The sequence below is a fragment of the Mugil cephalus genome, chromosome 22 (genome assembly GCF_022458985.1).
Source record: "Mugil cephalus isolate CIBA_MC_2020 chromosome 22, CIBA_Mcephalus_1.1, whole genome shotgun sequence".
Taxonomy (NCBI): Eukaryota; Metazoa; Chordata; class Actinopteri; order Mugiliformes; family Mugilidae; genus Mugil; species Mugil cephalus.
This window is the reverse complement of record NC_061791.1, coordinates 15,685,872-15,713,760: the sequence shown is the minus strand read 5'-3', so window position 1 is coordinate 15,713,760 and position 27,889 is coordinate 15,685,872. Positions and strand designations below refer to the sequence as shown.

Genomic DNA, 27,889 nt, shown 5'->3' with positions numbered 1-27,889 from the left:
TATTGGAATGCAGTTGTTTCTACTAGCGTACCTAATGAACTGGTAAGTGGGTCTATAGCTGTGTTTTGTCAAAGGAGTGCAGGGGGGCCAAACAAAGCACTTCATCGTTCCCATGTGTCAGCGTCACTCTGCAGACAAATGAGGTCATCTCCTCATTTTCAACCGTCACGAAACAGCGATGAATTGACTTGACTGCATTTTTCTGTACTTTCCATGTCTCCTCTCTCCCTCTTGTGGCACCCCGAAAACACAAGCCGGTAACACCCATGGGAAGGTTGAACAAAACAAAACTCTCTTTATTCAGCTTTAATGGCAGCTTTACTGTTATACAACAAATACTTTACAGTAACAGAAATACCTGTCGAGTCCAAGCCATTTTTATATAAAAAAAATACTAATTAAAGTGCAGAATTATTAGTGTTTCTACTCATGTTCTTCTTCTATTAAAAATAAGAAGTCTGACAGTAAAGGGACCTTGTACAGAGTTTAAATGAATGTACATAGTTTAAAGGAACAATGGTTTAAGGTTAAGAAGTTACTCCATGTTACTATTCAAACTTTACATGTCAGTTCAGTGCAGTTTCCAGTGCATCATACATGAAGCAGCATTCTCACAGTGTGTCTGACTTTCTTAAGTTAGCTATTCACAAAATTAATTATAGCCTGAACCCTAAGGGCTCCAAATGGTTCAGACTTTAGTTTATCGAATACGATTATTTAAAATTGCTGTGCTACACAGCTTGTTAACGGTTCTGCTGAGAGAAGAAGGATCAATAAAAAATGATGGAGAGTTTCCCTCACTCGCTGTTGGGGAAATAAAAGCAAGACTGTATTAACAAGAGCTACTTTTGTTACAATACATGTGGCTCTGGTCAAGAAGAAGTGAGTCAAAAAATATATATCTGTTAGTTTATTTAGAATGGGATTAGATGACGTGGACCCCACGAAGGTTGATAGGGTCTCTTTCTAAACATTTAACTATTTCAAAAGTTATTTTTTCAGAGAGCTGCTGAAACAAGCCTGCAAGTTTTTTTTTTATGATTATTTTTTTTAAAATTAGTGCACTCTAAATTGTAACTTTACATCTCCCTTTGTTGACCAGCTACGATTTCTGGAGGTCAAAGCACACAGGCGTTTCTCTGAAGACCTCCGCTTGTAGGAAGTGCAGCGGCAGCAGTTCAGTGGGAAAGATAACGTTCACTTTCTACAAAAGTCCAAACTTTCCGGAGAGGCTCGTCAAGCATGCAGTAAAAAGGAGGAGGCGCTACACTCGCTGCAAGTTGGTTTCTACGCTTCTTCTGCGCCTGCTTTAAAAAAGAGGCCTTTGCAGACATCTGTAGGAGAAAACAGGGGTAAGAAAGACTAAAAAGAGTTCTCCAAAATGTGCCCGTGGCCTTTCTCTGTGCATGTTCCTTCAGTGTTATCGTCAGGAAGGGCGCAGCACATTGGGAATGAGGCGTCGGGCGAACATGACTACTGCCACGGCCTCTGCGGTGTCGGGTTGGGGTTGGGATAGATGGGCGCCGCTGTCTGGTGGGGGTAAGCGGGCACGGCTGTGTTGGGGTTGGGCGGGTACGTCGGTGTGGGGTACTGCGCCATGATGTGTGGATGACCCGGGGCTGTGGCGTGGGCGGGCGAGGAGCCGGCAGAAGACGAGGAGGGAAGGTGGAGGTAGAGAGGGGCGGACGGAGCGGACGGGGCCGAAGGGGCAGAGGGGGCGGTTGGTGTCGGGACCCTCTGCAGGACTACGTGAGGATACAGCTGAGACTCGGAGCGGTAGAGTCCAGGTAGAGAGGCCTTCAGCAAACTCTCCTGGCTCCTGAGTGAGAGAGATAGACACGATTAGCTATCGGTTGAAATGAGAGAGATTTTGTTGTGAACAAATTCAACTCCAGATAACGTGGATGACTGTTTTGCTGTTACTCTTCTGTCCATCACCGCATAAAGCCCGCCCAAACAATGACTGGCACAGCAGGTCTTTCAGTCCCAAATGGAGTGACTCCAGATCAACGTTCCCCCACAAAACCATTGTGTGGGAGAATTTCAGAGTGGTTTCCAGGTTGGAAACTAAGGAAAATTTAGGACATTACTTGGTTGATTAGTTGGTCTTGGATGAGACAGGTGACAAGAACACCAAAATGCAAGATATACAAGTTTAAAACAAACTGATCCGACCACAGCAATGCTAGCAGCACATTGAATAAGTGAGCTTCATGCTAACTTCAGTGTGTTAGCATGGAGTAACAATGCGAGCATACTGATGACTGCAAAGGGAATCATTTTGTCGTTACTTTTAGCATGTTAGCCAATGAGCACACAACACCAAACACAGATGCTAAAGAGATTATCAAATACATTTTATTATTCAAACTGAAGCTATGGTCCATTGGCGATGTTACAAGAAAACAAGAAAGGTCTCTGTATCGGGTTACAGTTTATCCTAGGATACTGAGAAATTTAACTGAAAAACGCAAATGTTAACCTTGTGGTTGGTATGGACTATTCAGGAAATCATCACAGTCAACTGGATCCACAAATGTCTGAATGAAATTTCATGGCAGTTCATATTCTAGCTTGGAGAACGACTAACCGGTGGAAGGTTCCATTATCTTCTGATATTTATAGACTCAAGTAGATGCCTCATTGTAAAAATAACATTTGACAGTTGCAACCCTAACTACGTTAGGTTGAGGCCACACGAAAACCTCCTTCAATTAATTGTGATCAGAATTAGAGTTGGGTTACGTAAACACCCATTTGCCTAATTTGTCTAGTTGAGATTATGAGACCGCATGGATGTGTGACATCCAATTGTTATTCTGAGCACTGGGTTTCTGGACAGATCACAATAATGCACCGCTAACAAATGGGTTCCACCAATTTCCTATATACACTGACCCAGCACGGTTTAACTTGGTCTCTTTATAACGATAACCATCTTCTCCAGATGAAGGTCTAGATCCTCAAACCTCACCTAATAACATAACTGTTAAGCTGTGAGCTTTTTCAGTGACTTCTAGTTCCTGTGTTTCAAAGAAGACTAACTGTCATGGGTTTAAGTTCCCTGTAGTTTTAAGTTCTACTACTTTACCTCTGGTATCCTCTGTTCTCATATCCACCGAGGCCTCCTGTCAGGTAGAGGGGACTGTCTGGAGCCAGACGGGGGTTCATCCTCTGGGACAGGTGGAAGATCTTGGGTGGGGGGAAAGACTCCCACTCGCCCTCCTCTCTCTCCAGCCAACACTCACTGCGGCGGGCTGAGCGCTTTTCCCTACGTCTGAAGAGGAGAGAATATCATTATCATCAGCTCAAAGTTTGAGAACAACCCAAGACCTCGACAGCGATGTCTCCGGTCCTATACCTGCTCCGTCCCTCTTTCTTGGCACGGTCCCGGCTGGATCGCTCCTGCATACAGCAGATGAGGAAGGACAGGGACATGGCGAGGATGACGATGCCGCTCACCACCGAGGCCAATACGGCCACTCTCAGTCCACGGTCCTCTGGCCTAGGGATTGCTTTTGGGAGAAAGAAAATAGGCACAGTCTCAACCTCCTCCTTTCCCTCCTGACGACTCCAATAAACTTCTGTCATGTTGCATAGATGCGATTGAGTTTTGAATATTTTCCGTGACCCGGTTTGATTTTCCTTGCATTTCCTGTTTTTATTTTGTAAGCTTCTTCCTTGCTGTATGGCGTCCTGCTTCACTTCCTGTTTGTGTTTTCTTGTTTGACTGGTTTCTCCTTGTGTGTTCCTCCTTCACCTGTGTCCCGTTAGCCTCCCAGCCCTTATATATAAGGTCTCAGAAGTCCTGCCTTTCAGGTTTGTGCTTGGTCAAGTTACCTGCTTGTTGATGTGCCCTTGTATTTCCTAGTGTTTCTGTTCAGCTCCTTGTGGTTTTCGTCTTGCTTTTGTTCTTTGTAACTTTTTTGTTGCCATTTCCAAGTTATTTTTGGTTCCTGATCCTGTCTCCCCTTGAGGCCGCGCTTGGGTTGTACCTTCTAGCAATACACTATATACCATGTTCATACTCGATGTGGAAGTAGAAACTCAGACATTTAGAAGGTGCTTTTGTGAACCCTACAGTTGTGGAATACCTTCACAGACAGGCAGGTAGTTGCTCCACTGCGCTTTGCCGTTCCTGACATTGCAGTAGATTTTGTCACTGCCGACCAGCTGGTATCCCTCTCTGCACCAGAAGGCCAACACGCTGCCGATTGATACGCCTGAGCCACTCTCCACGTAGAATGAACCCCGGCGTGGAGGAAGGACAGGGATACAGGACAGACCTGATGAGAGGGAAGACACAACATGTTACCGTGGGATTGGGACATACAGAAACAGAGTGGAAGTGGCGAGCTTGATCCATGTCAGCCAGTCAGAGTACCCTACGCTCACTTTACGTCATGAAAGATAATATGAAGGGTAAGGCACCAGTCGGTAAGCTCAGCACCAGTAGTGGAATCTGGGGTAAGCTGCTAGCCTTAGCCTATCAACAGGCTGTTGGTTAACACCGCTAGATCTGAAGGATGTAAAAACTTCTTGGTTGCCAGGCATGACACTGAGGTGGCCTGCTCGAGAAAGACACCAGAAGGAACAGGCGAGGCCGCGCAATTCAGTGAAACTAATCTAAACTAATCTAAAGGCAATGCGGTTGAGACGACGACCACTTCGAGCAACTGATGGACTTGATTGGGATACGACCCAAACACAGAGTTACCTGACTGTACTGCAAGGTAGAAATTGTCCAGATCATTGGCTCCTACCACCAAATTCACTATGTTGATAAGGACTGGAGCGTTGAGCTGATCTGTTGACACTAGCGGCCTGTCAATGCAAAAGGACTAGCTCTGTCCAAACACTAGCAATGTTGGTCAGGTTATGCTTGTCTCACCTGGAAACAAGCACAGGGCATATACAAAAGCCTACCTGCTGTCAGCGACAAAGTGATGGGCGATGACGGGTGAATCACTTCATATGTGGACAAGGCTTCCAAGGCTCTATTTTGACCAATCTCCCGCAACCATTGGCACAGATTGAGGTATTTAGCAGTTGTCTAAAAATGACATTGCACTACCCAATTTTAAATCCTTCCATTCCATTTTCCTTTCTCAGAATTCTGAGATTAAAGTCAGAATTCTGACTTTTTTTTCTCAGAATTCTGAGTTAAAGTAAGAACTCCTCTTCCTTAACTACCCTTAACCTCCCTCTGCTTTAGTTTTTTTTTTTTTTTCATCTTGTCATGCTTCTTTCTCTGCTTTCATGTCAAACACGGACATAACTTGATCCCGAGTGTTCATGATCTGTACAGGGAGACTGATACTAACATTTACACTGGTAGGCAGGGAGAGATGGAGGGATGGAGTAGCACTATTTCTGTCTTCCTTCTGCTACAAAACCGCTGAGTGGTCTCGTGATACAGTAGCAGCTATTGTTAGACTGTGCCGCGGGGACTTTAGAGGCTCTCTGAAAATCTCATATAAACATAGATCGCTGGTTACACAAAATGTCTCAAATTGTTTTGAAAGATCTTACTCAAATGGAAAGAAAATACGATTATTCTCTGCACTATTTCCCTAAGTGACCATACGATATCCGCAGGGGGTTGACAGTGTTGTTAATCAGCGCTGATGATTCAGCAGTTGCTGAGTTGTCTGGGTTGCAAGTGACTTGCCATGGGCAATGCGTGCAATGTGAAGTAATGCAAAGTCACATTTCTGGAAAACAAACAAGTTAATTAGTCAGTGCTTTCAAAACGTAGCCTGTTCGCATGGAAGGGTCACACAGACCCAATGCCACTCTTGATGTTAATTATTGCGAAAATGACTGGATTGACAGTTTTTTAAAGCAGAATTGAATGCAATGTTGTCCACTTGGGGGCAGCACTATAAAACTTTAAACACAGCTTATTACAGCCATATTACCAGGATGGAAGGCGTGAACATGAGCCATTCAGCTAGAAATGTTGCAGCAGGATATATTTTTGGTCACTGACTTTAGCATTCACTCAGATTTTATCTCTGTCTAGCTCTTTAGCAGCCGACTAGTCATCCTAGCTTTGTCTCCCTGCCATATTGTGCCGTGCGTGTAGTTGAGTTATTTTGCTGAGAGCGGGCATGAATCAAATCGATGAGCTGAAAGAAACTGAAACATTGTCACAGAGCAGATGACTCTTTGTGGGTTCATCACTATAAGAGAAACATTTGCACTGTGTATTGTGATGTTTTTTTTTATTATTATTTTTTTATTTCTGATAAAAATATTGATTCGTGCAGCTTTAATATGGTTTAAAGAATGACCCGAGAAAAAGTGCAGCGCTGTTAGTTTTGCTGAAAAGTTATTTTAATGAGTGATGGCCGGAAGGCCACATGAACTATGGCATGCTTTGCTGTTAGTGTCAGTAATCTGTGTGTGTGTGTGTGTGTGTGTGTGTGTGTGTGTGTGTGTGTGTGTGCGTGTGTGTGTGTCAGAGGGCGGGAGAGGGAGATGTCATCCTAATATAAGACCCTGTGTGCATGCAAGCTGCTCTCTGCTGATTAGGAGCGACAGATGGGAGGATTTCTGCAGCGGTAGAGACAGCGAGGCAGAGGATCCCGTGATCCTGTGTGAAGATGACAACATCCTCTCCCTCACACACACACACACATATATATGTACACATGCGTACACACAGCAAAGCAGAGTATGCCAGACACGTGCTTAATGGTTACAGTACAGCGAATCAAGGACAAGCTGACTCTTCTCTTTAAAAGGGGGAAACTAAAAGCCGCTCTGTTTCCCCTTAGAGACCTTCTATTGATGCATGTACACGCGTGCATATGGCAAAGGCTGAAAACAGATATAGCTATTCCACTGGCAGACAGTTGCATAATATTCCATTAATTAATCAATATTTTTTGTCTGCACAAATTATGCCCTTAAATGACATCTGTGCAAGCCATATTACAGTTATATCACCTGCTGTCACTACCTTCGCATCTGCTCAGATTTTAATATTTCGCCTCCAGTGACAAGCATTATACTTCACTCATTTGTGCTTGTGAGAATTGTCATCTCTGTGAAAGAATACAAAAGAGAGTAATTTGCATATGAATGAAAGTGATATGATATTTAATTAAAATGACATGAATGAAATTATCATCTGAGCTTTATCTGGTGATTCTATCAGACCTCATTTCAGCAGCAGGAGGCCTAATAAAATGAGCTATTAGAAAGGCACACTATGAAACAACACAGTTGTCTTCGCATTGTCCTCGCAGGGACACTGATTATTAGATGGAGCAGTAAATTAACTTTCAGTGTATTCTTTTTTTTTATTGTTGTGGCTTCTCTTGGATTTATGTTTGGAGGAGCATTAGCTCAGCAGAGGCTAGAATTTGGCAGGCACACACCTTACGACAAACCTTAGCAAGTACATAACTCATATCACAGCTCTCATGTCTACCATTTATATATATATATCACATACATAACATGGAAAACATAACTTTCCCTTTGAATTTATGTATGGAATACAGAGACCACTAACGACCTCCCAGTAATGGTAAACTAATCAGTTTGAATATAGACACAAATATATATATATATATATACACTTTACAAACCCTGTGTTAGATACTACAAGACACGACTGCAGTGTGAATCAACACTTGAACTTTTGTTTCAAGATTCACTGGAAATGACTGAGTGATCACAGAACAGGAACTTTTATGACTTAATGGGACCATTTATAAAAGAAGCAGAAACAGGGACTAGCTACGTAGATAGAATCTGCAAACACTGTCATTTTGTCATTAATGACATTCTGGCAAGAACGCAGCAGTCTTTCTTCTTTTCCTGAATAAAGATTAGAGCTACACAGGCATCTATTTTGCCAGTTAGCTGTACTTTTTGTGTCATTTGGTTTCTTACTAACACCTGATTAAAATGCGTGGTTGCAGCTCCATTGTGCCCAAAAACTGTACTGTCTGTTAATGTGCTAAAAGATGCTAGAGCAAAAAACAAACAAACAAACAAAAAAACTGCCAAGCTGTGTGATAATTCATTTTGGTTTCCTTGCTAGCATTAATATAAATTATTTTTTATTTTCAATATTTTACAGCTGGCTAGCTAGTCAAGAAATACTGTTAGCACAGCTTAGCTAACAGCTTTATTATGCTGTTAAAAGTTCATTCCACTTTTTGCTCTGGTTTGAGTTTTCATTGAGGCTTTCTACCATTTTTTTTTCTTTTATAGAGGCAAGTGACACACGAAGCAAAGCAAAACTGAACAACAAGATCTGGTGGCCACCATTGTTAACGTACTGTGAAGACAGCATAACAAAGCATGTCTGCTGCTAACCGCCTTCCTGTGTCCGTCGTCTGCAGGTAGGTTTAAAAGCTTCCCAAAGGGCCTGCTGTGTGGGTACAAATATAGACCAACACCAAAAATATGAGCTAAAAGATGCTAAAACGCTCAATTGAGCTTAGCTAACCAAGCCTTGTTAGCAAACCATCAGCACTAACAGCTAACCTTGTTTGTCAGAGAAGAAGCCTTTACCTCTATGAAGGCAAATCAAATATTGAAGCAGTGTGCGCTTTCCAAACTTTTTTTTTTTGGAGACACTGATGTAACACCCACCCCAGTAAGCACGCTAACAGACACGCTGTAATGAACAGAACGAACAATAATGGCATTGTCCAACAAACAACACATTTCCAGCAGGAATGAGAACCTGGATTAGGGCTGAAAAGATTGAAAACGTGTTGTTGGCTCTTGTGTGGCGTAGTTGTTTTTCTACTTGGCTGGAAATAAAGCTGCGTCTACGCTGGTGTCCAGGTATTACATGCTTTCCACAGAGAGACTACATTAGCTCAGTGTGTGTTGACTCAGTGTTCTGTTTGCTCACTCCTATTAGTTCAGACCCATTCAGAAAAAAAAAAAATCCTCTGTCATCATGGAAAATGTGAGTTGTCAATCAGAGGATTTGGCCGCAAGCGGGGTACTAATACAACTCTGGCCTATCCCAACCTGGCAACCTGGCGCCGCCAGCCAAGCATCCACTCTGCTGTATTCTTCTTATCACCCTCCCCGCCCGTCTCTGTCACAGAAGCACTCGGAATGGTTTGTGATTAAATAAAGATTAGGCTCTGTGCATTAAAGATTCAAACTCATGCACAGGATGAGCGTGTACGTCAAACACGCACTGACCGCACCAATACCACGCACAATAGCACAACACACTGACAGAGAGACGCATTTCCACACACACACGCATACAGTGTATATTTTTACGGGAACCTCTACTCACTCCATTTATTTACAACTGGAGGAAAGATTAGACAAAGAATGATCAGAATCTCAATCATCAGACTGAAGGAAAGACTCTCCCTCTTTTGTGCTTAGCCAGTTTTGTCCGGATAAACAATGCTTAAAAATAAACTTCATCTGAGTCAGAGTTCACCAGAATCTAAAAGTTGGAATTGACGCTAACTAAAGATGGCATCCGCACCTGAAGGATGACTTGCTTTGTCTTGTGTCTTTTCCTGTCATCCCCTTGTTGAACATTACGCTTGATCCTTTTGTTCCAGCTGCTCTCTTATGTGATCTGACCTCAAACGAACATCGCGCCTCTCTGTCCTTTCTATCAGTGTATCTATTTCTGAGGCACCTCACTGATGCGCTGTATCACAGCTGATTACTTAATCCTTACTCTGCTTGCGTAGCGGGTGTCCCTTTGCACATCTACACATGTGCGTTTGCCAAAGCCATGCATTTGTGTTTGTGGCCACTGCGTGCCAAGTGTTTATGTTCATTTAGAACGTTTAGAGGGGATTATTCCTCGGTTAAGAGGGCTCTTTCGTCCAGTGAGTGCTGAGCAAAATAAATAAATAAAATAAAAAAATTAAATGACACCAGTCCTTTAATGATGACTCCATTTACTAGTGGGATTAAAGTAGATAGAGGGATACAATAGTGGCTTTCAATAAGGTTTGGAGAACCCTTGGAGTTCAAACCTGCTGTGAAAATTAAAAAAGGCAGCATTTTTTTCTTTTTTCATCAAATTTACATGACAGAGATTTAGTTCCACCACAGTGCATGTCACTTTGTTTCAAATGGAATAAGTTTTGTGTAAATGTAGCAAACGTTGGAAATGGATATACTAATGAGATCAATTACAAGAAGATCAGGAATGACAGAGTATCTGATCTGGACATCTGTACTGGTATTTAAAAAGACAGTTCCAGGTGAGTTTATGTGAATTAGCAGGAGTCATTCCTTTGTTTCCATGTTCTCATGGTTCTAAGAAAAGCATGTTCCCCAACTTGCCCATGCCATTTTAAGAGAATACAGCTCTTAAAATGGCATGGGCTGTTGAAGAAACTCATCAGATGGGACTCAGTCAAATGAAAGTCACACCTCAGAATGTCATTGGGTCAGAAGTCGGCGGATCTGGCTCTCACATGCATCCCTCCTCAGGGTCAAGTGTTTGCTTAGGCTGAGGCAACACAATAATAGGAAGGTTAATGTGTGTTAACTGGGGAACCTAAGATGCTTGGAACATATAATTGAGAGATAATTGAGAAGTCCCACCTCTTCTAGAGACACCATGGTGACAGACAAATAATTTCTGGATTGAAAATTTAAGTGCGTCACAATTTATACATGACAATGTTTTTCAATTTAATAATCGAAAAAAGTAAAAAAGTAAAGAACGTCACTGCTTGCCTCAAATGTATTGTTGTTGTCATTAACACCTCAGGTTTACTGCACCAAAATGGTCGGTCACGCCAACTCCCGGAGGTTTTCCAAACCATGCAAGTTCTAAACACTGAGAACCAGCCTCATGTGGCAACACTAGCCTGAATTTACCATCTTCTGGGGTTCCAAGAAGTATCACCTACTGCAAATTAAGCTTTGAACTCTAATTCTCACCCTCAGAAAACTCCAAAGTCTAAACAGTAACTTGAATGAGCCCCGATTTATGTTACAACCCAGTTCAAGGTGTTACAAAAATATCCCTAAGTGTGTTGAAAAGGTGAAGATCACTTCTCTCTAAGTGTTTGTCAGCTCTGGGTAGAGTATGGTTACGTTACGTAACATTTGAGGGAGTGGTATTTTACAGTCTGACTGGCGTAATTATCTTTTAAATGAACACCGTGCCCCTTTTTCCTCTGCATGTCATTCTGAGACATTGTAGTGTCATCAGTCGTGATGCGCTGTATCACAACTGATTACCTAATCTCTAGGCTCTTACTCTGCTTGTTCAGTGGGTGTCCCTGTACACATCAACACATGTGCATTTGCCAAAGCCATCCATTAGTGCTTGTGGCCTGTGCGTGCCAAGTGTTTATGTTCGTTTAGAACATTTATAAGGGATTATTCTTTGGTAAGAGGTCTCTTTCCTCCAGTGAGTGCTGAGCAAAAAATATATATATTTAAATGACACGAGTCCTTTAATGCTGACTGTGTAAAAACACACTTGGCACAATTCACTGCCTGCTAGAGTGAAAGGTTCATTGTCAAGAAACCTACTAAAGTCGTAGTTTGACTGCTTTCCTACGTATAAACTAGATGCTGTATCCAGAAACAACAGCTAATTAGCTTAGATGAGCATAAAAACTAAAACCTGGGGGAAACCACTGCGTCTGTAAGGTAACTAAAAGCTATTCCGCACCTCTAAATCTTATTAGTTGTATCATGAATACTAGTAGGTGGAGGATTTTATGCTTAATTTTACCATTTAGAGAGTCTGTATTCTAGCTCTCAGCAACATGGGGCATTAGCTTTCAGTTTTACGGGACACACCTGGTAATAAACAGTTTAGACAAGTTTTTAAATGTGCGTTCGCAATCTCATCACTTTCATGCCCCCTGCCCTTCAGCTGCCCCCCTCCCGCTTCGCCCATCAGAGGTGATGGGTGAGACTCATTTCAGCTAGTCCAGCTAGTTTTAAACTGTGGGAAGGTAATAATGAAGTTGAGTCACTGCCAACAGCTATATTGGATTGACAGGCAGGAGACAGAGGGAAGTCTTTGTCCGATGCTTGCCAAGCCTGCAGGACTCCGGAGTGACGATGGTGTTTGTCGCTGACAGAAATACCCCTGGATCTCTGTGTATGTGCCCTGGCATGTACCGTATTTCCACCCAAAGAAATTCTTCTTATTTGCCGTGGCCTCAGAAATCCAGACACTGGCTTTATTTAAGTTGAGACCTCGGCTAGAGTGCTGTGAATCCTTTCCAGACCACCTTCAGGTTTTGTTCTACTAATCTTGAATAACTGATATGAGAAACATGCCCGAAGCTTTCTATGAGTGCACTCCTTGAAAGGAACCCAAATGGACAGACGTAAGTGTCTTCCAGATACCTGGGACTTGACTTGCTGAAGCTGAGTTCATCTGTATTTCTGTGTGTTAGCATGTCATCAATGGGATTTCTTGCACTAGAAATAGCCTGGAATAGACAAAGGTAATTGGCTTTGCCTTTAAGCCAATCAGATTACAGGCATTGTGAAGTTTCACGTTTACGTTTTAGGCTTTTGGCTGACGATCTTATCTAAAGAGACTCAGTGTGAGGAATAAGCGGCTTATTGTCATTGTGAGGCAAACGCTGTATCTAAGACTCGTCATTGTTTCTTTTTGTTTAGGATGTTGGATCCTTTCAGAATATTTAGCCACATGAAACGTAGACCAGTCCCCAATTTTGCTGTCCTCGTGGTCCCATATTCCTGCATAGTAAGATTGAAGCGGAAGACTACCTGCTAAGTAATTGATATGTGGCTCCTTTGGGGATTAACTCTAGCATTCACACACTATGTTGAGGTTAATAGGTTGTGTTACCGTGTTAACATTGAGGCTTAAGGCTTTTCTAAAGCTGAAATAACTGCTGCTTGAGTCCGCCAACACCTTAGCATCCAATCCATCAGGACGTCAGGACCTCTGCAGCTCCTCACTCCATCAACAGTCTGCTACTGACCAGGTATCCTAAGACTTCCAGAGTCAAACTGACACGAACAGACCGTTTACTCACTCACTTTTATATGTAATTCTGCGTATTACATACACTATAAAAGTTACTTTCGTGCCTCATGTACTTACCCTCCAATATTTTCTTTATGTTATTACCTGAAAAGAACCTAGTTGGAAGCCTGGTTCATTCAGTCTATATCTGCTTCACCTTTGCTATGGTTTAGATCTAGTGACAGCAATGTCGGTCTAGTGGTTGGTTGGAGATTCCTTATTTTTTGCCCTCTAGGGCGAACGTTAAGTTCAGATTGTTCATGAATATAGTGAAAATCCTCAACCATCTGCCGCCATAGGTTTGGCGGACTTGGATATAATCTAATCTCACATCTGTGCACGGAGTGTCCTTAACCGCTCTATTCAAAAGAGGGGAAAAAAATGATTATAGGCATTTCTGATGGGCGATGTTCCTATTTAAACCCCAATTCACCACTGGTCTCTTACAACTGAAGACGAATGGTGCAATTCTACAAGACCAATTGGACATACCCATTTATAGTCCCTAAATGATGAATCCTATTGTCTTTTGTGACTGATGTTGTTGTTGTTTTTTTTTACTACTAGGTTGGTATTTGTTGTTTTGAAATAACTATCTTGCCAACTACTGGATGGATTGCAGTAAAAACAAATAATATTACATCAACTCCTGTGGTATTCTAACCTTTTTGGATGTGTTGTAGTCCTATAATGGCAAAAAATTAGCTGATAATCTATGATACTCTATGTCGCTCATTGTTTTGCAGATACTGAATATTGCAGGTTTAGCCTGACAGGTTACCAATGTATGTCACATACAAAAAAAAAAAAAGCACCTGAGGACAAGTTAATCAATAGTTTAAGTCTGATTAATTTAATTCCAGGAATAGCCGGCAGCAAGGATTCCTGGACGAGCTGAATAATGAATAGCGGCTCGTATTGACAGAGTCTGAAAGCTGTGGTTTGATCCAGCGCTCCAAGGACCTACGTCTAAACCTTCACACGTCTGCCTCTCCAGTTTTTTATCGATTTTAACACTGTGGATTCGGTAAGCCGGTGTGCTGAAGACGTAGGACACGCTCAGAATCTCCCCGGGCTTCGGCCAGCCTTTGACCAGGCTGCTGTGGTACTGAACAAGCTTTGTAAATTGATATGAATAAAGGTTCAGGAAATAGTTATGCATGTTCTGAAGGTCCATCACAGAATGGACATGGACCTTCTGAAGGTGTCCTGTGGTGTCTGGCAACAGAATGCTGCTAGTGGTTAGGGTTAAGGTTAAGGGACATGTTTTTGTTTTTAGTTGTTCCTAAAGCGTTTTTGTGTGTGTGTCTGTGTCAGGCTGCTGCCATCCAGGAGTGTCATTGCTACGGGGTGAGGGTGCATGTCTAAGTAACATCCACATGAATGCCAGGTTCAAAAGTTTCCCAGCAGAACGTTGCATTGTCACAAGGCGGTCAAAAATAGTCAGTGGTTTTAATGTTGTGGCTGATCGGCGTACATCAAAAGAAACACACCTCCAACCCTGCTTCCCAGAAATACACGTCTAAATTTACTTTTGTGCGGTGCTTTGTTTTCGGACGCAGCGTCTTCTGAGTCCAGTAAGAGCTCAGAAGGCTTCTATATTTAACTGGATTTGTTTTGGGTTTTTTTCCTCCTGCGAACGTCAACCGAGACTGGCCGAAGCCAAAAGTAAACCGCCTAAAATGTCCGAACGCCAGTGCCGCTGTAATCCAGTCCTGAAGGAGTGAACCAAATAGGCTTTAAATGTGGACGTGGGGGAAAAAATAAAAAAAATCAACAAGATCTGGAGCGCAGTTTTTATCTATTGATGTAAGTGGAATAAGTAGTTTATGCTGTCACACACGCATACACACAAACGGCACACACGCACACACACACGCTTTCCTTCTGGGAGGCTTGACGTTAATCACACCTCCAGGATTGTGAATATTTGGATGAAGCGGTCTCACACAAAAGCTTCGGTCTGGGGTAATTCATGCATGTGGCGCAATGTTTCAAGCCAGCTGATCACCTGTGTGTGTGTGTGTGTGTGTGTGTGTGTGTGTGTGTGTGTGTTGTTAAACTATAAAGTGCTTATTTCTTGCCCGGCCATACACAGAGCTGCCTTTATGAAATGAGCACCAGCGTTTGTTTATTCTCTAAACCTTTAAGAAGATTGGTGCGGTTTGGGACGAGTGTGTCCATTTGCGGCGTGCGTGCACACGCGCGCTCACCAGGCACGTGGTGTTTGCATTTTGTCGTCCGCTTCAGGCTATTTGGTGTGTGCACGTGATGATATGGGCTCTGTGAGCGAGAAAAGGCAGAGGCAGGGTTGAGGGGATAGGCGGTGGGAAGACACAGGCGAACAAACGAGAGGGGCGGAAAAGTAAAAAGGGAGAAGCGGGCCGACAGAGGGAGGGCGAGAAAGGTTGGCTGAAATAAAGATACAGACAAAGGAGAAAATGAGGAGGGAGAGAAGGAGGATGGAGGAGAGGGGAAAGGCAGCTCATGGTCCAGTGGAGGTGAAGTCATGCGGGCTGTGCTGCAGCTTTCTCTTCAGGCTGAGCAGCTACGGCCTGGACATAACGAACTGTCTTTAACTGCATCACCTGACGCCTCACACACACACACACGCACACACACAAAAACAGTAAGACATAATTGTACAATGCTTGTACTATAATCCCTGTATGAAAACTCCTCATAACACGTTTGTGACCGTGTGACAGACCCAAATCCTAGCAGTGAAACTTAAACATCTCTCCACCTGAAAACAACTCCTACACGGACAAGCAAACGCACTCAAGCGCGCTCCGGCACAGTCGGACTGATGTCCGCGAATCAAAGTCCCTCTGCTTCGATGGGAAAGTCAACATGTCTTTTGTAGCCCCCCTGCGAATACTTGCTCACGACTTGCGGATTAGGAAAGCAAAGTGGCGAAGTGAACCGTTATGGGCCAAACAAAGTGTTTGAGGAGGCTTTTTGTCCCAGCTGTAAGCGTATGGGGAGGGATCCATGGTTTCTGAGTTTCCTATGGGACGACTTTTTGTCATTCGGGTTAGGTTCAGGGGCAGGAGACCAACAAATCTGTAAGGAAGCAGACTTCACTGAAGGTGTAGAAGAGACATTCTTTACTAACTGCTTGTGTTGCACAGTAAACTGTGTCTTATGAGCTGCATTCTGCTACACTTATACATCCGCTTTTTTTTTGTAGTTAGTCGTAAATATAAATCATTTCTGCACAAAAATGTCTCTTTCGTACCCAAGCTCTTTACAACCTCCAACAATTAGACAGACCCCAGATTGCAGTTTAACAGTGGCTGCATGGCTACACTATAATTTCCTTGAAGAACATTGAACATTGAACATTTCCTTCAAGACTTACTATGACTTTTATTGCGGATTCAACTTTGGCATCAAAACTTCTACAAGTACAAACCATCATTGCCCTCGCACACAGATGAATGTTCAGCCAAGGAAGGATCGTCAGATAGACCAACCTGTGTAGTTTCTGGTGATGCTCTGAGTCTGCACCTCGGTCTGCGCCTCCGTCGGAGCCTCCGTCTGGCTCTCTGCTGTCGGCGTCTGGGCTTCGGTCTGCAGGTCTGGCTGCAGCTGGACCGTGGTGCCGGTCCAGTCCTCCGGCGGCGACGTGGCTGCGGTGCTCGGCGAGTCCCCCTGGCTCAGCGTGGAGCCTCCGGCCAGGGCCAGAGCACAGAGCGGGGCGCACAGCAGCAGCAGCATCCAGAGGTGGGTGCCGGCACTTTCACCCATGGGGTAATGAAGGAGATCTCTGCGGGGAAGAAGAGGTGGAAGGTGCTCACAGCCTCATGGTCGGGCTGTGAAGGAGGAGGAGGGATCCCTCAGAGGAAAGTTCTTTCTTCTTCTTCTTCTTCGTCTGAACTCTTCTTCTCTAATCACTCCCTTGGTGGAGCGAGAGAAACCACGCTGGTGTTTCCGCTCATGATGCTGCGCTGCATGGAAGTGTGACAGAGAGAGAAGGGCAGTGAGTGTGTGCTCTTGGATGCACGTGCTCATGTACGGTAGATCCAGCTGTAATCTGCCTCTCGTTTTCTACCCAGCCTCCTCTTCCCCGTCCCTCGGCTCGCTCACTCGTGCTTCCTCTGCTCACTTGGTCCGCTGCTCTCCCTCTCCCTCTCTCTCTCTCCCTCTCCACCCCTCTCTCCCTCTCTCTCTCTGATCTCCAGCTGGGCTGACTGAGCTCTTGCATAACAGTAACTCATTCGCTGAGCTGTGCTGAGCTGTAACTCATGCAGCCTTAAGTCCTGATATTCCTGTTCGCTGCTCTTTGCCTCCCTGCCCCTCTCGCCCTGTTTATCTCTCTTGCAGATTGAGTGTGCAAGAGAGGTTAACGTGGGACTTGACAGGAAAACAATTCAGGCTGCACTAGACTAAGTCTGGATGGCAGTCTCCTGGAAGGTCACAAGCCGGAATGGCCGAAAAACTAAAGTATTCAGCGGCGCACCTCGGCGCAGGGACCAGAGGAGGAAAAAAAAGGGCAGACAAAATGACACTGTGTCCCATATGTGACTGGAAAGTTCAAGTGCAACCATATTATAGTTCAGGGAAGGGATGCTTAAAGGATAATTATTCAATGAATGCAAGGTTCAACATAGGACGTCTGACATCTCACATCAACATCAATATCAGATAAGCAGTTTTAAAAGTGTTAGACTGTTGTTATTTCGTACAAAATGCACCATATTTATTATGACCCATAGTTAATGTGATGGGAGCAACGGAGGAAGTGAGTCATGCAGTTATAGAGAGGAGGAGGTCTGGGTGGATGCACGGATTGGCAAAACATTTGAGAATGAAGACTGCTGTTCATTCTCAAGTTATATAACTTGGGTTCAGAAACAAGTCCACGCCTCAGACATCCGTTTACCATACACCTTCCACACACACACACACACACACACACACACACACACACACACACACACACACACACACACACACACACACAGGGACAAAGCCTCCGGAGATATGTCCCCATCCTGAATCTCACTCCCTGGGTTCCTCCATCCGAACATCAGACGACCACCATCAGTGTCTGCATCTTCCTTCCTTCCAGCCTCAACCCCTCTCATCCCTCTCATCCCTCTCATCCCGTGGTCTTTTAGACCGTTGGTTTAAAACCAGTTTTAAACCAACAGTCAGCTTTTCTTTCCCCCGTTTCTGTCCCTTGTTGTTGTAACCATGACAATGACGGACTGAAAGTGTGAACAGGTGTGAACACACTGTGACAACGTGAGGGGAATCCTTACTTGAACCATGTTTCACCTCATTGTTTAGCTGTCCGGTCTGTAAATGTACTGTTCTGGATCAATACCGCTGCTCTCATAATGTCATTAACTTCGCTGCGAGTCAATTTACAGATGACTCTGGCTGGCTGCGTTTATTGAGTTGTATGGTGTGCTGCCTAATACTGGGATTCTCACATAAGGGCACGCGCACATCTCTGCAGACCTGAGCCGAAAAAAGGGGTGTTAGGGGTACACTGGTACACTGCATGGAACCCACATTTTGCATTTGCCTCTTAAGCACCATTTTTATTTTTTTTTTCTTGCGTCTACAAAGTGTCAAGCTCTGGGTTGTGTAAAGTGAAAAGATTACCCTGTGAGGCAGATGTAGAGGTTAAGGGGGCACAGCCTGCAAGAAAATAAAGTTTGTGCCTGCAGCATAATATATGTTCACAAATCAGAACGAGACATGAATTTACACAGAACACAGCGGCCTGTAGGACGTGTCACTTGCCAGTGCAAAAGTAAATTGCCTCAAATAGATATTATTCAGTCAGACTCGCATGCATCCATTGCAGGATGTGCTCTGCAAAACATCCTGTGCGAAGGTCAAACACCTCAATTCAAGTTCATCTGTTTGCTTTTTGTGGACGGTTTTACGGGTGCGGCCCCTTCCAGGGTGACTGTGAGGGACCACGGAGCGTGCGGTGCGTGTTCAAATCACGACAAGCTCTGTTTTTGGTGAACGGCTACGCGATTCATTCTCATTACGAGATTGTTTGGTCTGGGAGGACCGTCTGCAGCTTAGCGAATTCATCATTGCTGCTTTTTGAATATGTTCTGTTTTTCACCGCGTCCATGCGAAGTAAAACGTGACCCCGGTACCTGTCTTCTTTTTCTTGCGTCACGCCGACTGTGCGCACATCCCCGTTTGGCGTTTCAGCCGCGTGTGTGTCCGCATGTGCATGAATCCTCATGTGGGACTGTACTTGTCACGGGCGGACGCTCAGGTGTAATGCGAAGACCCTGATAGCTCTTGTTGATAGCTCTCCACTCAGAAAGTCCATGCAAAGACGTGAATAATTGATGCACGTGGGACCAAAAATAGGGGAGAGTGACGGTGAGAGCAGAGGAGAGAGGTAGAGTCGTACGGCGAAGAAGTAGCGAGATAGAGTGAGCGATGACATGGGAAGCAAGAGGAAAACAATCAGCGAGAGAAAGAAAGACAGTGGGAGATTGGAAAAGAAAGACAGATGAAGTGAGACCTAGTGCTTTTAGCCTGTGAAAACAGCCATCTATCATGGGTTCGGCCAGCAAATGGGGACACGGTGGGCTCTGCTGCCGCAAACTACATTATTTACAGCCGCAGCTTTGCCAAAGTGGACACGGGGAAGGATTCAAAGGAGTGATCCAAGATTTTATTTTAAAGCCATCAAATTATAGCTGAAGTAGGCAAGGTTTTTATGATAAAAAAAAAAAAAAAAAAATACACCCATCCTATCAGTGTAAATCAGAAAACAGAGCTGGAACAGAGAACGGTTGTTCCAGGTGTCAGGATTTAACTGATGCTGGGACATGCTATAAATGGTAGTTGAAGCTTAATTCAACACAGTAACTCTCAGCTTTGTTTCAAATGCATGAAGAAATCTGACTATTCCAAATGTTAACATTTACTGTAGGGGTCTAGTGTAAAGGGTTTGTGTGTTATTCATTGCATGTGGAGATGTACTTTCTCACTGTAACTATGAATTGCCGTACTTTTAGCTACGAATGAGCCTTTCATGGAGCTACGCCTCTTTGCAAACCAAACAGTAGCTCTTTCTTACATTGAGGCAGCAGCTACCATAGGTTTACCATCACGCCAGGAAAAGAAGGGGTGGTCATTTTGTTATGTGTGACCTCACCACTAGATGTCACTAAAACCTACACACTGCACCTTTAAAGCGGCACTAGTTAGTATGCTATGTATGACATTAAACTTCTTCAGCTTCAGAATTTCAGATTTTCTGTACTTCTCTCTAATCTCAGATGTGCACATAACACAAGTTTTGATAATAATCTTACAGGATATTAGTAAGATTATTGCATCAGAGGGAGCAATCTAGGAGCAAAGCGCCGCCTCGTGTGATCCTATGTGACCTCATGCTGAAAGCAGAGTAACACTGTTTCAAATGTTTGATATTAATCGAGATGGTGCTGATGAGTCTGCAAGACGTTTCAGACTGGATCCCTAAGACCTAATAAAACATTAAGCAGCTAAAGAGCTGGATAAGAAGAATTCAAAGACGCGCAAATATTTGTAACACATACAACTCCACATGAATATTACTGTTGCTGCCTGATATGCACTAATCCTGACAAGTTTATTAAGTAAATTTCTAAGCTAATTCAGCAATTAAGAAAACCAAGTAGCGTGAAACTTTACTGGAATTATTTATAAAATGCATGTGGTTGCACATGTTGTGTCTTGTTTGTTTAATCCGTGCAACAAACTATGGTCAAGAAACCTATACCTTCCAACGTTAGGAGGAGTTTTGTGCAAAAGAGTTTAATGACTGGGGCACATTAGCTTAGCCAGGAAGTTACCCAGTACTTTCCATCTTTTTTCTGTTTCACGCTAAGCTAAGCTAAGCTAAGTTCAGCTAAGCTAAGCCAAGCTAAACTAAGCTGAATGATGGGACAAAAGAAGATAGGCTTAGATAAAATACGCTAAACTAAGCTACGATACGATACGATGCGATGTGATACGTTACGATACGATACGTCACGTTACGATACGTCACGGTACGATACGATACGATACGATACGATCACAAACTTTCTTTTGGTTGTCACTTCTTATTCACTTTAAAGATGTGGCATTGATCTTAAATTAAATCATTGATTTAATTCTGTTTCTACTTGGATTTAAGCAGTACTTAATATCTTTCTCTCGTTTTTCTTTTTTTATGGATTTTATACATATTTATGTATATTCTAATTTGCCATCTACTACTGTGACAGCACACATGCATTTATTATTTAAAAAACATTCCTTATTGTGTATTATGTTGATGAGGCTGTATGAAGCACTGTGCTATGTTGCTGGGTTACTTTCTACAAATGTCGAGCGTTATTATCTCAGTGTTCTCAGTGCACGCCAACATCATGTGTATATTATCTTAAATGTTTATTTTACTATTTTTCTTATGTTGGTCTTCATATATGCAATTGTTCAAGTTCCACCTACAACCTACTGATCACAGCGTTGTGACCTTAATATGCTGCTTTTTTTAACATCAATAAATCATTTCCACATTAACTATGAAACACACTATATGTGTAAGTGGTGCAAACTAATCATTGCTGTGAAAACTGTGAGCCTTCACTGAGCATTTTACATTGTCACTGACCAGGTTGCGTGTGAAAGAAAACCTGCTGTGTGGTTGTTGTACAGCAGAAAAAAATGAAGAGAACCAAAGGTCAGCTGGGTGGAAGGATGAGTCAGGCACGAGAAGCAGGAGCTGACAGATGTTTATGGCACGTTCACACTTTTAAGACAACAGAGTTTCAGCCTGTGGGCAGGCCTGCACTAGCGTGTTCATCCAACAATACAGTTACAGTTCACTGCACTTGAGTGAGTAGCATTATGAAGATGCAAGAAAGGAAGCTGTTTGTCAGATATAGTTTAAACTGATAAATGAGTACTTTTTGCGTATTTTATTGTTTTGTCTCTCCAAGAATAGTCAGAAAAACAGACTGTATGTGATGACTGGTATTCGGTATTAGTTTCTGATACAGTATTTGAGAGAGCTGATTCAACTGTGTGAACTGTGTCAACGTCATCGTGGAGGCTTTGGTTTGTAGTCTTTAACTTCCATGGTGACACTTTTGCATTCCATCCTTAAATGAATACTTGCTAACTCTTTTATTAAGAGTAAAAGTGTGTCGCTCACATCCAGCCGACCTTGTGCGTCTTCCTTCTCTAAACCTGTCTGCCTCAGAACTTTCAGTGCCTCTGCCTTTCGCTTAGCCCTTGCAGCCACAACAACTTCAAGCAGACAGTAAACAACTCTCTGGATCTTAGTGCAGCACAGTGGGGTTTCTGTGGATAGAAAAAAAAAAGTGATTGGGTTCATGTTTCCACCACGTTAATGATGTGGGCTGGGTTTTTTTTTTTTTTTTGGAGCACAAGTAGCATCTTGGAGCTTCTGGTTTTGATTCCTGCTGCCAGTCCCGAAGCGAAGAGAAGAAGCAAAGGGGGATTTGGAGGGCGGGGTAAAATCGCTGGGCCAGCTGGGAGAATAATCCTCCAGAGGAAACCTGGAGCGTATTTGAGTTGTCATTGACCTCTTACCAAAGTATTGTGACAGATTTGGTCATTATTTCCACCTTAGAATGGTTAAATACACAGTATAGCATCCCAATCATAGGCAGAAGCCAGAGGCGTATAATATACACCTATCCTAGATAATCAATCCAACTGAATATAGAACAGAAAACCTTCATTTGTCCCACAATGGGGAAATTGCAGAAAACTGTCAGGAGTGGGATTTGAACCCACGCCTCCATCTGGAGACCAGAAATCCCTTTAACTGGGAAGGGGTCAACTCTTGAGTCTGGCGCCTTAGACCGCTCGGCCATCCTGACCAGTTGGCTTTTTTCACTTTGTTTCTTTCAACAGAAAAATACAAACTATTCAAATGAAAAACAAACAAAATCAATTGCTCACTTCGAACTTTATTTCCTTTCCTTATGTTTCAGTCATCTTACCTTTCAGGGCTTTTTTGAAAACTGACATAGAACAACATAATTTCAGTGTATCACATAGTGTGTTCCATAATTTTACACCCAAAACTGAAGCACAGCTGTATTTCACATCTGTTCTTGCTTTAAATATTTCAAAAATAAAGACCCCTCTTAAATTTTGTCTTCCCTCTCTTAATTTGAAAAACTGTTCAACACATCAGGGATTCCTCGCTCGAAAGATTATTTCTAATATTTTGAATTGAACTATATCTAAGAATTTTAATGTGCTACATTTAATAAATAATCTTTTAGTTGGTTCTAAATAGAACACTTTTTTTATTACTCGTATAGTTCAGTTCCCAAAACCTCTACACACTATGTCATGTATGGAATTATCAGTGAAGTACATAATAGATATAAGCTTTTCTTAGTTAATAAATGCTTTGTTTTATAGAGAATAGCAACTGACCAAGATAATTTTTGTTTTATGTATTCTATGTGAGGTTTGTGATCTATTATAGTTCCCCAAAAACTTTATTTCATACACTCCATTAATTAACTTTAAGTAACTTTATTTCACATTTTCTTTCTAGCGCCACAAAACAACATGAATTCTGTAATAGTTTCATTTAGTGACAATCTACTGTGATTAAATCAATGGCTTAAAATACTCAGTTCCCTTTCTACTGTTCTTATTAGTTCCTTCAGGCCGTCCCCTGAGCATTATTGCATTGTTTGGAATGCATGTTTGTTAGGAATTAACAGAGGACAACTATTCTTATATATGTGTTTGTTTATTTAGGTAAAAGTATGATATGTTAACAACGTCACTCTTCCATTACTGAGGTAATCTAAGAGATGAAATAAGATGTAGATATTCATCTATGTGGGGAAATTGGACCATCACACACACATCTGAGGAGAAAACTTTCTGCCAAAATCTGGTTTCCACAGGCGCTGATCCCTGCCCACTTCTCGAGACTGAAACAGTGGTTCGCTCGCTAATCTGTCCTCTTCGGCTCTGGGTGACTCCCTGCAGCTCTGCCGTTAATTTGGGAGGCGAGCAGATTAGAAATAAGCAGTCAGACAGATAAACATGTGAAGGTGCAGTGACACTGTGAGAGGCCGGGAGACTTCGGGACCCCTGTAGCGCGTCTGACCTTCCACTTGATCTACGCTGCAGGAAGAGTCTGGTAATAACTAGCACAAAGGTGACTAGACGAGGTTGTTCCGAGAGAGTTCAGTGAGAGGACAGCCTTTGATTTATGCAAAGAGACATGCCCTTAAATTGCTCAAAAAAGTCACTAAAACACGACAAAAACAGAATTAACATGGAGTTGGCAAACTGAGATGGATTTGATTCTCAATCAGAATGGCGTGCGCTTGTGTGTCTGTGTGTATTTAAGTCTGCTTGTGTTTGTGTGTGTCTTATGCTATTTGGATGTAGTTCCTAATCTGAGGTCAACGTTTGCTGCAATCTGGCATTACTTTTATTCTCTATTTACACTTCAGGTCTTTTGCTAAGCTGTAATCCAGAGGGAAACAGCTTCTGTATTTTTATCAGCCAAAGGGAAGGTGACCAGAGAGTGCTAAAAAGGCTAAAATAAAACTAAAAAACATCAAATCTTGACAAGGAATATTTAACATTACAATATAACAAGCAACACTAAAACAGGCCAACATGCTTATATATAATTTTTGTAGAATTGAATCTGTTAAACATCTGAGCCTCTTTATAATCTATACTGATGCATAATGTAGTGGATCTGGGGGTGTATACAGCCGCCTCTTGTGGCTAGATTTTCAGATGCTTAACTTCATTATAGCTTCCTCAACTTATTATTATTATTATATTATACATTTCTGTTTCACATCTCTTATAATGACTTGAGCTTCCTCGAGGAAGTTGTGTGCCAGAGTTCCTCATCAATACTTCAACACATTATCATTGTTTCTTGTGGTGTACCCCAAGGTTCTATTTTGGGCCCCCTACTATTTTCTCTGTTCAGGCTTCTTCTTGGTTCTATTCTTAGCAAATTTATAGATAACTCTTTATATTGTTGTGTCTAAGCCCAATCTGTTTTACAAAACAGCCTAATTGCCCTAAAAGAGTGGATGAATAAAAAACATTTTACAATTAAGTGCAGATAAGACTGAGGTCTTTGTATTGAATTTTTTTACCCATATTTGTTTCCTCCATTTAAGTTAAATTATTTGTATCACAACCAAATATTTTACAGTTTTATATTCTTGTGGTATGACTCCAGCTTACAAATCAAACAAGCTTCTCCTCATGAAACCATTCAGCACCACGTAGGACCGGACAGCTCCTCCAGGGTTTAGGAGAAGCTCAGCAAAAAAGTAAAAATAAACACACCCTCCCTTGTTGTTAGTTATGCCTTGCTAACAATATAACAAGGTAATGGCCAACTAATGCAGGAAATGGTATGATGAAACATATTTGTCGTCATTTGATAAGATTATGAAGAAAACTCCAAACTAAATTTCCGAAAATGTTAGCAAACACATGACAACTTGCCACGTCACAAAACTTGGACCTTTACAAAAAACACGTATGAGGTTGTGTGTGTGTTCTGCACTGATAAAGTTTCACACACTATAAGGCTTAAACAGGTTGAGAGTGAATTAGCTAATTGGGTTATGTAAGCTCAGCCATGAAGAAGAAACAAACACACACACTAACAACATTATTTGTGGAGTTACGTTGGGAACTGATTACGCTACCGGACCAATCGTTTAGACGGTGCTCTATGTGGTGATGAACAAAAGAGAAACAGTGACATTTGCTCTGAGCCTTTTTGCTTTGAAACAAAAAGGCTCTGATTGGTTGTAGAACTGTCTAATTGCATTCACATGTGTCTTTTTCCCTGCATCAAGCTAACAGACAACTGCAATACTGAATTTCAATCAAGCCTTGAAATTATGCTGTGCTCTTGATATCGTACTTACTGGACAATTGAAAATATAATTAGCTTTTAAAATGCAACACACTGCTAAAGATTGAACCAGTGCTTTAAGCGTGGTGACTTCTGATGCCTTATACACAGCAGCATCAAATGTATGTGTTTCTTTTTCCCCCTCTTAACCTCTCACATTGAACTCTGTCATTTCTTTGTTCCTCTACCAACAACCATCCCATGATCCCCCAGAAGAGCTCTAATTACTTCCACCTCCAGCGACTGCAACAGTAACATGGTGCTTAAAGATGGAAGCTTCAGTATTAATAATTTAATCAAGTCTTAGATAATAACAAAGACGACACTTTAACATTTTATACAGTTACATTTTGCTGATATTATTGATGCATATACACTATGTCATTTTATTTAAGTAGGAAGTGTTTAGTTTCTATTTGGCACTTTGACTTAGGTAAAGGATCAGAATATAGCTTCACCTCTGTTTTAATTTAGCTTTAACATAAGGACAAAAAATAAATACACTGAATCTGATTTTGTGCAGATGGGTGCATCTGCACGCTATGATGTCACTGTGGGGGACACAGGTGCACCTGTTTTTTTTTCTTTTTTAAACAACAATATCCCACTCTTTTTATCACTGGGATTGTAGGAAAGTCAAAAATCTCTAGAGCGAGATCAGTCAAGCACCAGGAAAAATACCAAACAAACACTTAAAATGAAACCCCATGTGTTTTTATGCTAAGAGTATGTGCTGATAAGCACAGATTATTTAAGACAAATTAATTACCCTTGGAAAAAATATATTATTTTTTTGTTGTTGTTGTTGTTGATTTTGTTTTAAAGATTTGAGAAAATTTGGGCCCCCTCCATGCACTATTTGAGAAATGTAAAGTGCATGTTAGGGGGAAAAAATACTATTACTTTATGTTAGAAATTGTTAAATATAATGTAACCCAATACAATTATCACATTATCTTAAACAAAATGATTTACAATTTTTTTTAAACTTTTTTTATAACTTTTTTTTTTTTTTTAGTTTTGATATGTGCTAATTCTAACAGTGATGATAAATATATTATACCTGTGTTATGGAGTAATTATTTTGATGTGGCATAATCATGTTTTAATAAGTGACGCAGTGATTCCTCTAGAGGGCAGTGTGGGACCAAGGCCTCAAGTCAGGGCTTCCTTTCTGGCCTCTGGTTTCCTAGTGATAAAGTTTTTAACCTGGGGATGTGTTAAGGATTCGTGTGGCAGGATCAGGATGTCTTTATATTTATATTGTTTAAACACTATAAACGGAGAAACACAAAAGTAAACCGTTAATTCACTGTGTGTTTTCAAAAATATGTGTCCAAAACAATCCCTATCAACACTGTGTCCCGTGTAATACATATATAAATATCCATTTATATGCTCTAAATATTAATTTCATAATTTATGTAATGTACTTCAGGAATCAGTTTTATATAATGTAACATAACAATTGTATGTCATTTTGTGAAATCTCGCGGTCTTTTCTCCTTATCCCTTCATTTACGCTCCCTAAAGGCTGTTCCTCGACGCGGACCATGCACACGCACCGTGCAAACTTTACTTCCAACCTCATTGGCGGAGTCACGGCCAGTGAGGGTGGAGCAAAAGTCGTGATTAATTAGCATACCTATCCAGCCGCATAAATGCGCCGGCACCCTCACCTGATACTTTGGAGAGCTTCAACCAAGCAGAGGGAGAGAGAGGGGACCTTCGGGTGGTGCAGTGCATGGCGCGAGACTCGGTCCCAGTGGGAGTAAAACTCAGACTAGAAAAACCAAGCTCAGGAAAGTTCTCTCACCTCACTGAGACGCACAGAGGTCCGGTCGCCGTCTGCAGCCTGTGCGTAAAAGCGCACAGCCAAAACAGAACCTGACGCTCGCCCAAGGAGGACTACTTCCTCCCTCTTCCTCCGACTCCCGGTTGCGGTTTGAGGCTTCCCCGTCTCC

The 27,889-nt window shown here is 42.2% G+C and overlaps 1 protein-coding gene and 1 non-coding gene across 3 annotated transcripts; both read right to left on the bottom strand.

Moving 5' to 3' along the window:
- Window positions 1-270: 270 nt before the first annotated feature.
- zgc:162331 (uncharacterized protein LOC793007 homolog) lies at window positions 271-27,886 on the bottom strand. 2 transcript variants are annotated; one of them, XM_047575316.1, is made up of 6 exons: window positions 27,742-27,886; window positions 16,474-16,942; window positions 4,095-4,286; window positions 3,362-3,515; window positions 3,092-3,277; window positions 271-1,819 (listed from the first exon to the last, which is right to left on the bottom strand). In XM_047575316.1, exons 2-6 carry the CDS (start codon window positions 16,745-16,747, stop codon window positions 1,474-1,476), a joined length of 1,152 nt encoding a protein of 383 aa, XP_047431272.1. In that variant the 5' UTR covers window positions 16,748-16,942; window positions 27,742-27,886; the 3' UTR covers window positions 271-1,473. The 2 variants fall into 2 exon arrangements, with proteins under 2 accessions (XP_047431272.1, XP_047431271.1); XM_047575315.1 differs by having other exon boundaries at window positions 16,474-16,947; window positions 27,742-27,883.
- On the bottom strand, window positions 22,759-22,869 carry trnal-caa. The gene is made up of 2 exons: window positions 22,832-22,869; window positions 22,759-22,804 (listed from the first exon to the last, which is right to left on the bottom strand). It is a non-coding gene; the product is annotated as a tRNA-Leu (tRNA).
- Window positions 27,887-27,889: the final 3 nt, after the last annotated feature.

What these genes read in the sequence shown, in the direction of transcription:
- zgc:162331 (XM_047575316.1), bottom strand. Translation starts at nt 16,747, where the DNA reads ATGGGTGAAAGTGCCGGCACCCACCTCTGGATGCTGCTGCTGCTGTGC. An exon ending in AAGAAAGAGGGACGGAGCAG is followed by an intron (nt 3,278 to 3,361) that starts GTATAGGACCGG and finishes TCTCCTCTTCAG; the next exon opens with ACGTAGGGAAAAGCGCTCAG. An exon ending in GAGAACAGAGGATACCAGAG is followed by an intron (nt 1,820 to 3,091) that starts GTAAAGTAGTAG and finishes TCTCTCACTCAG; the next exon opens with GAGCCAGGAGAGTTTGCTGA.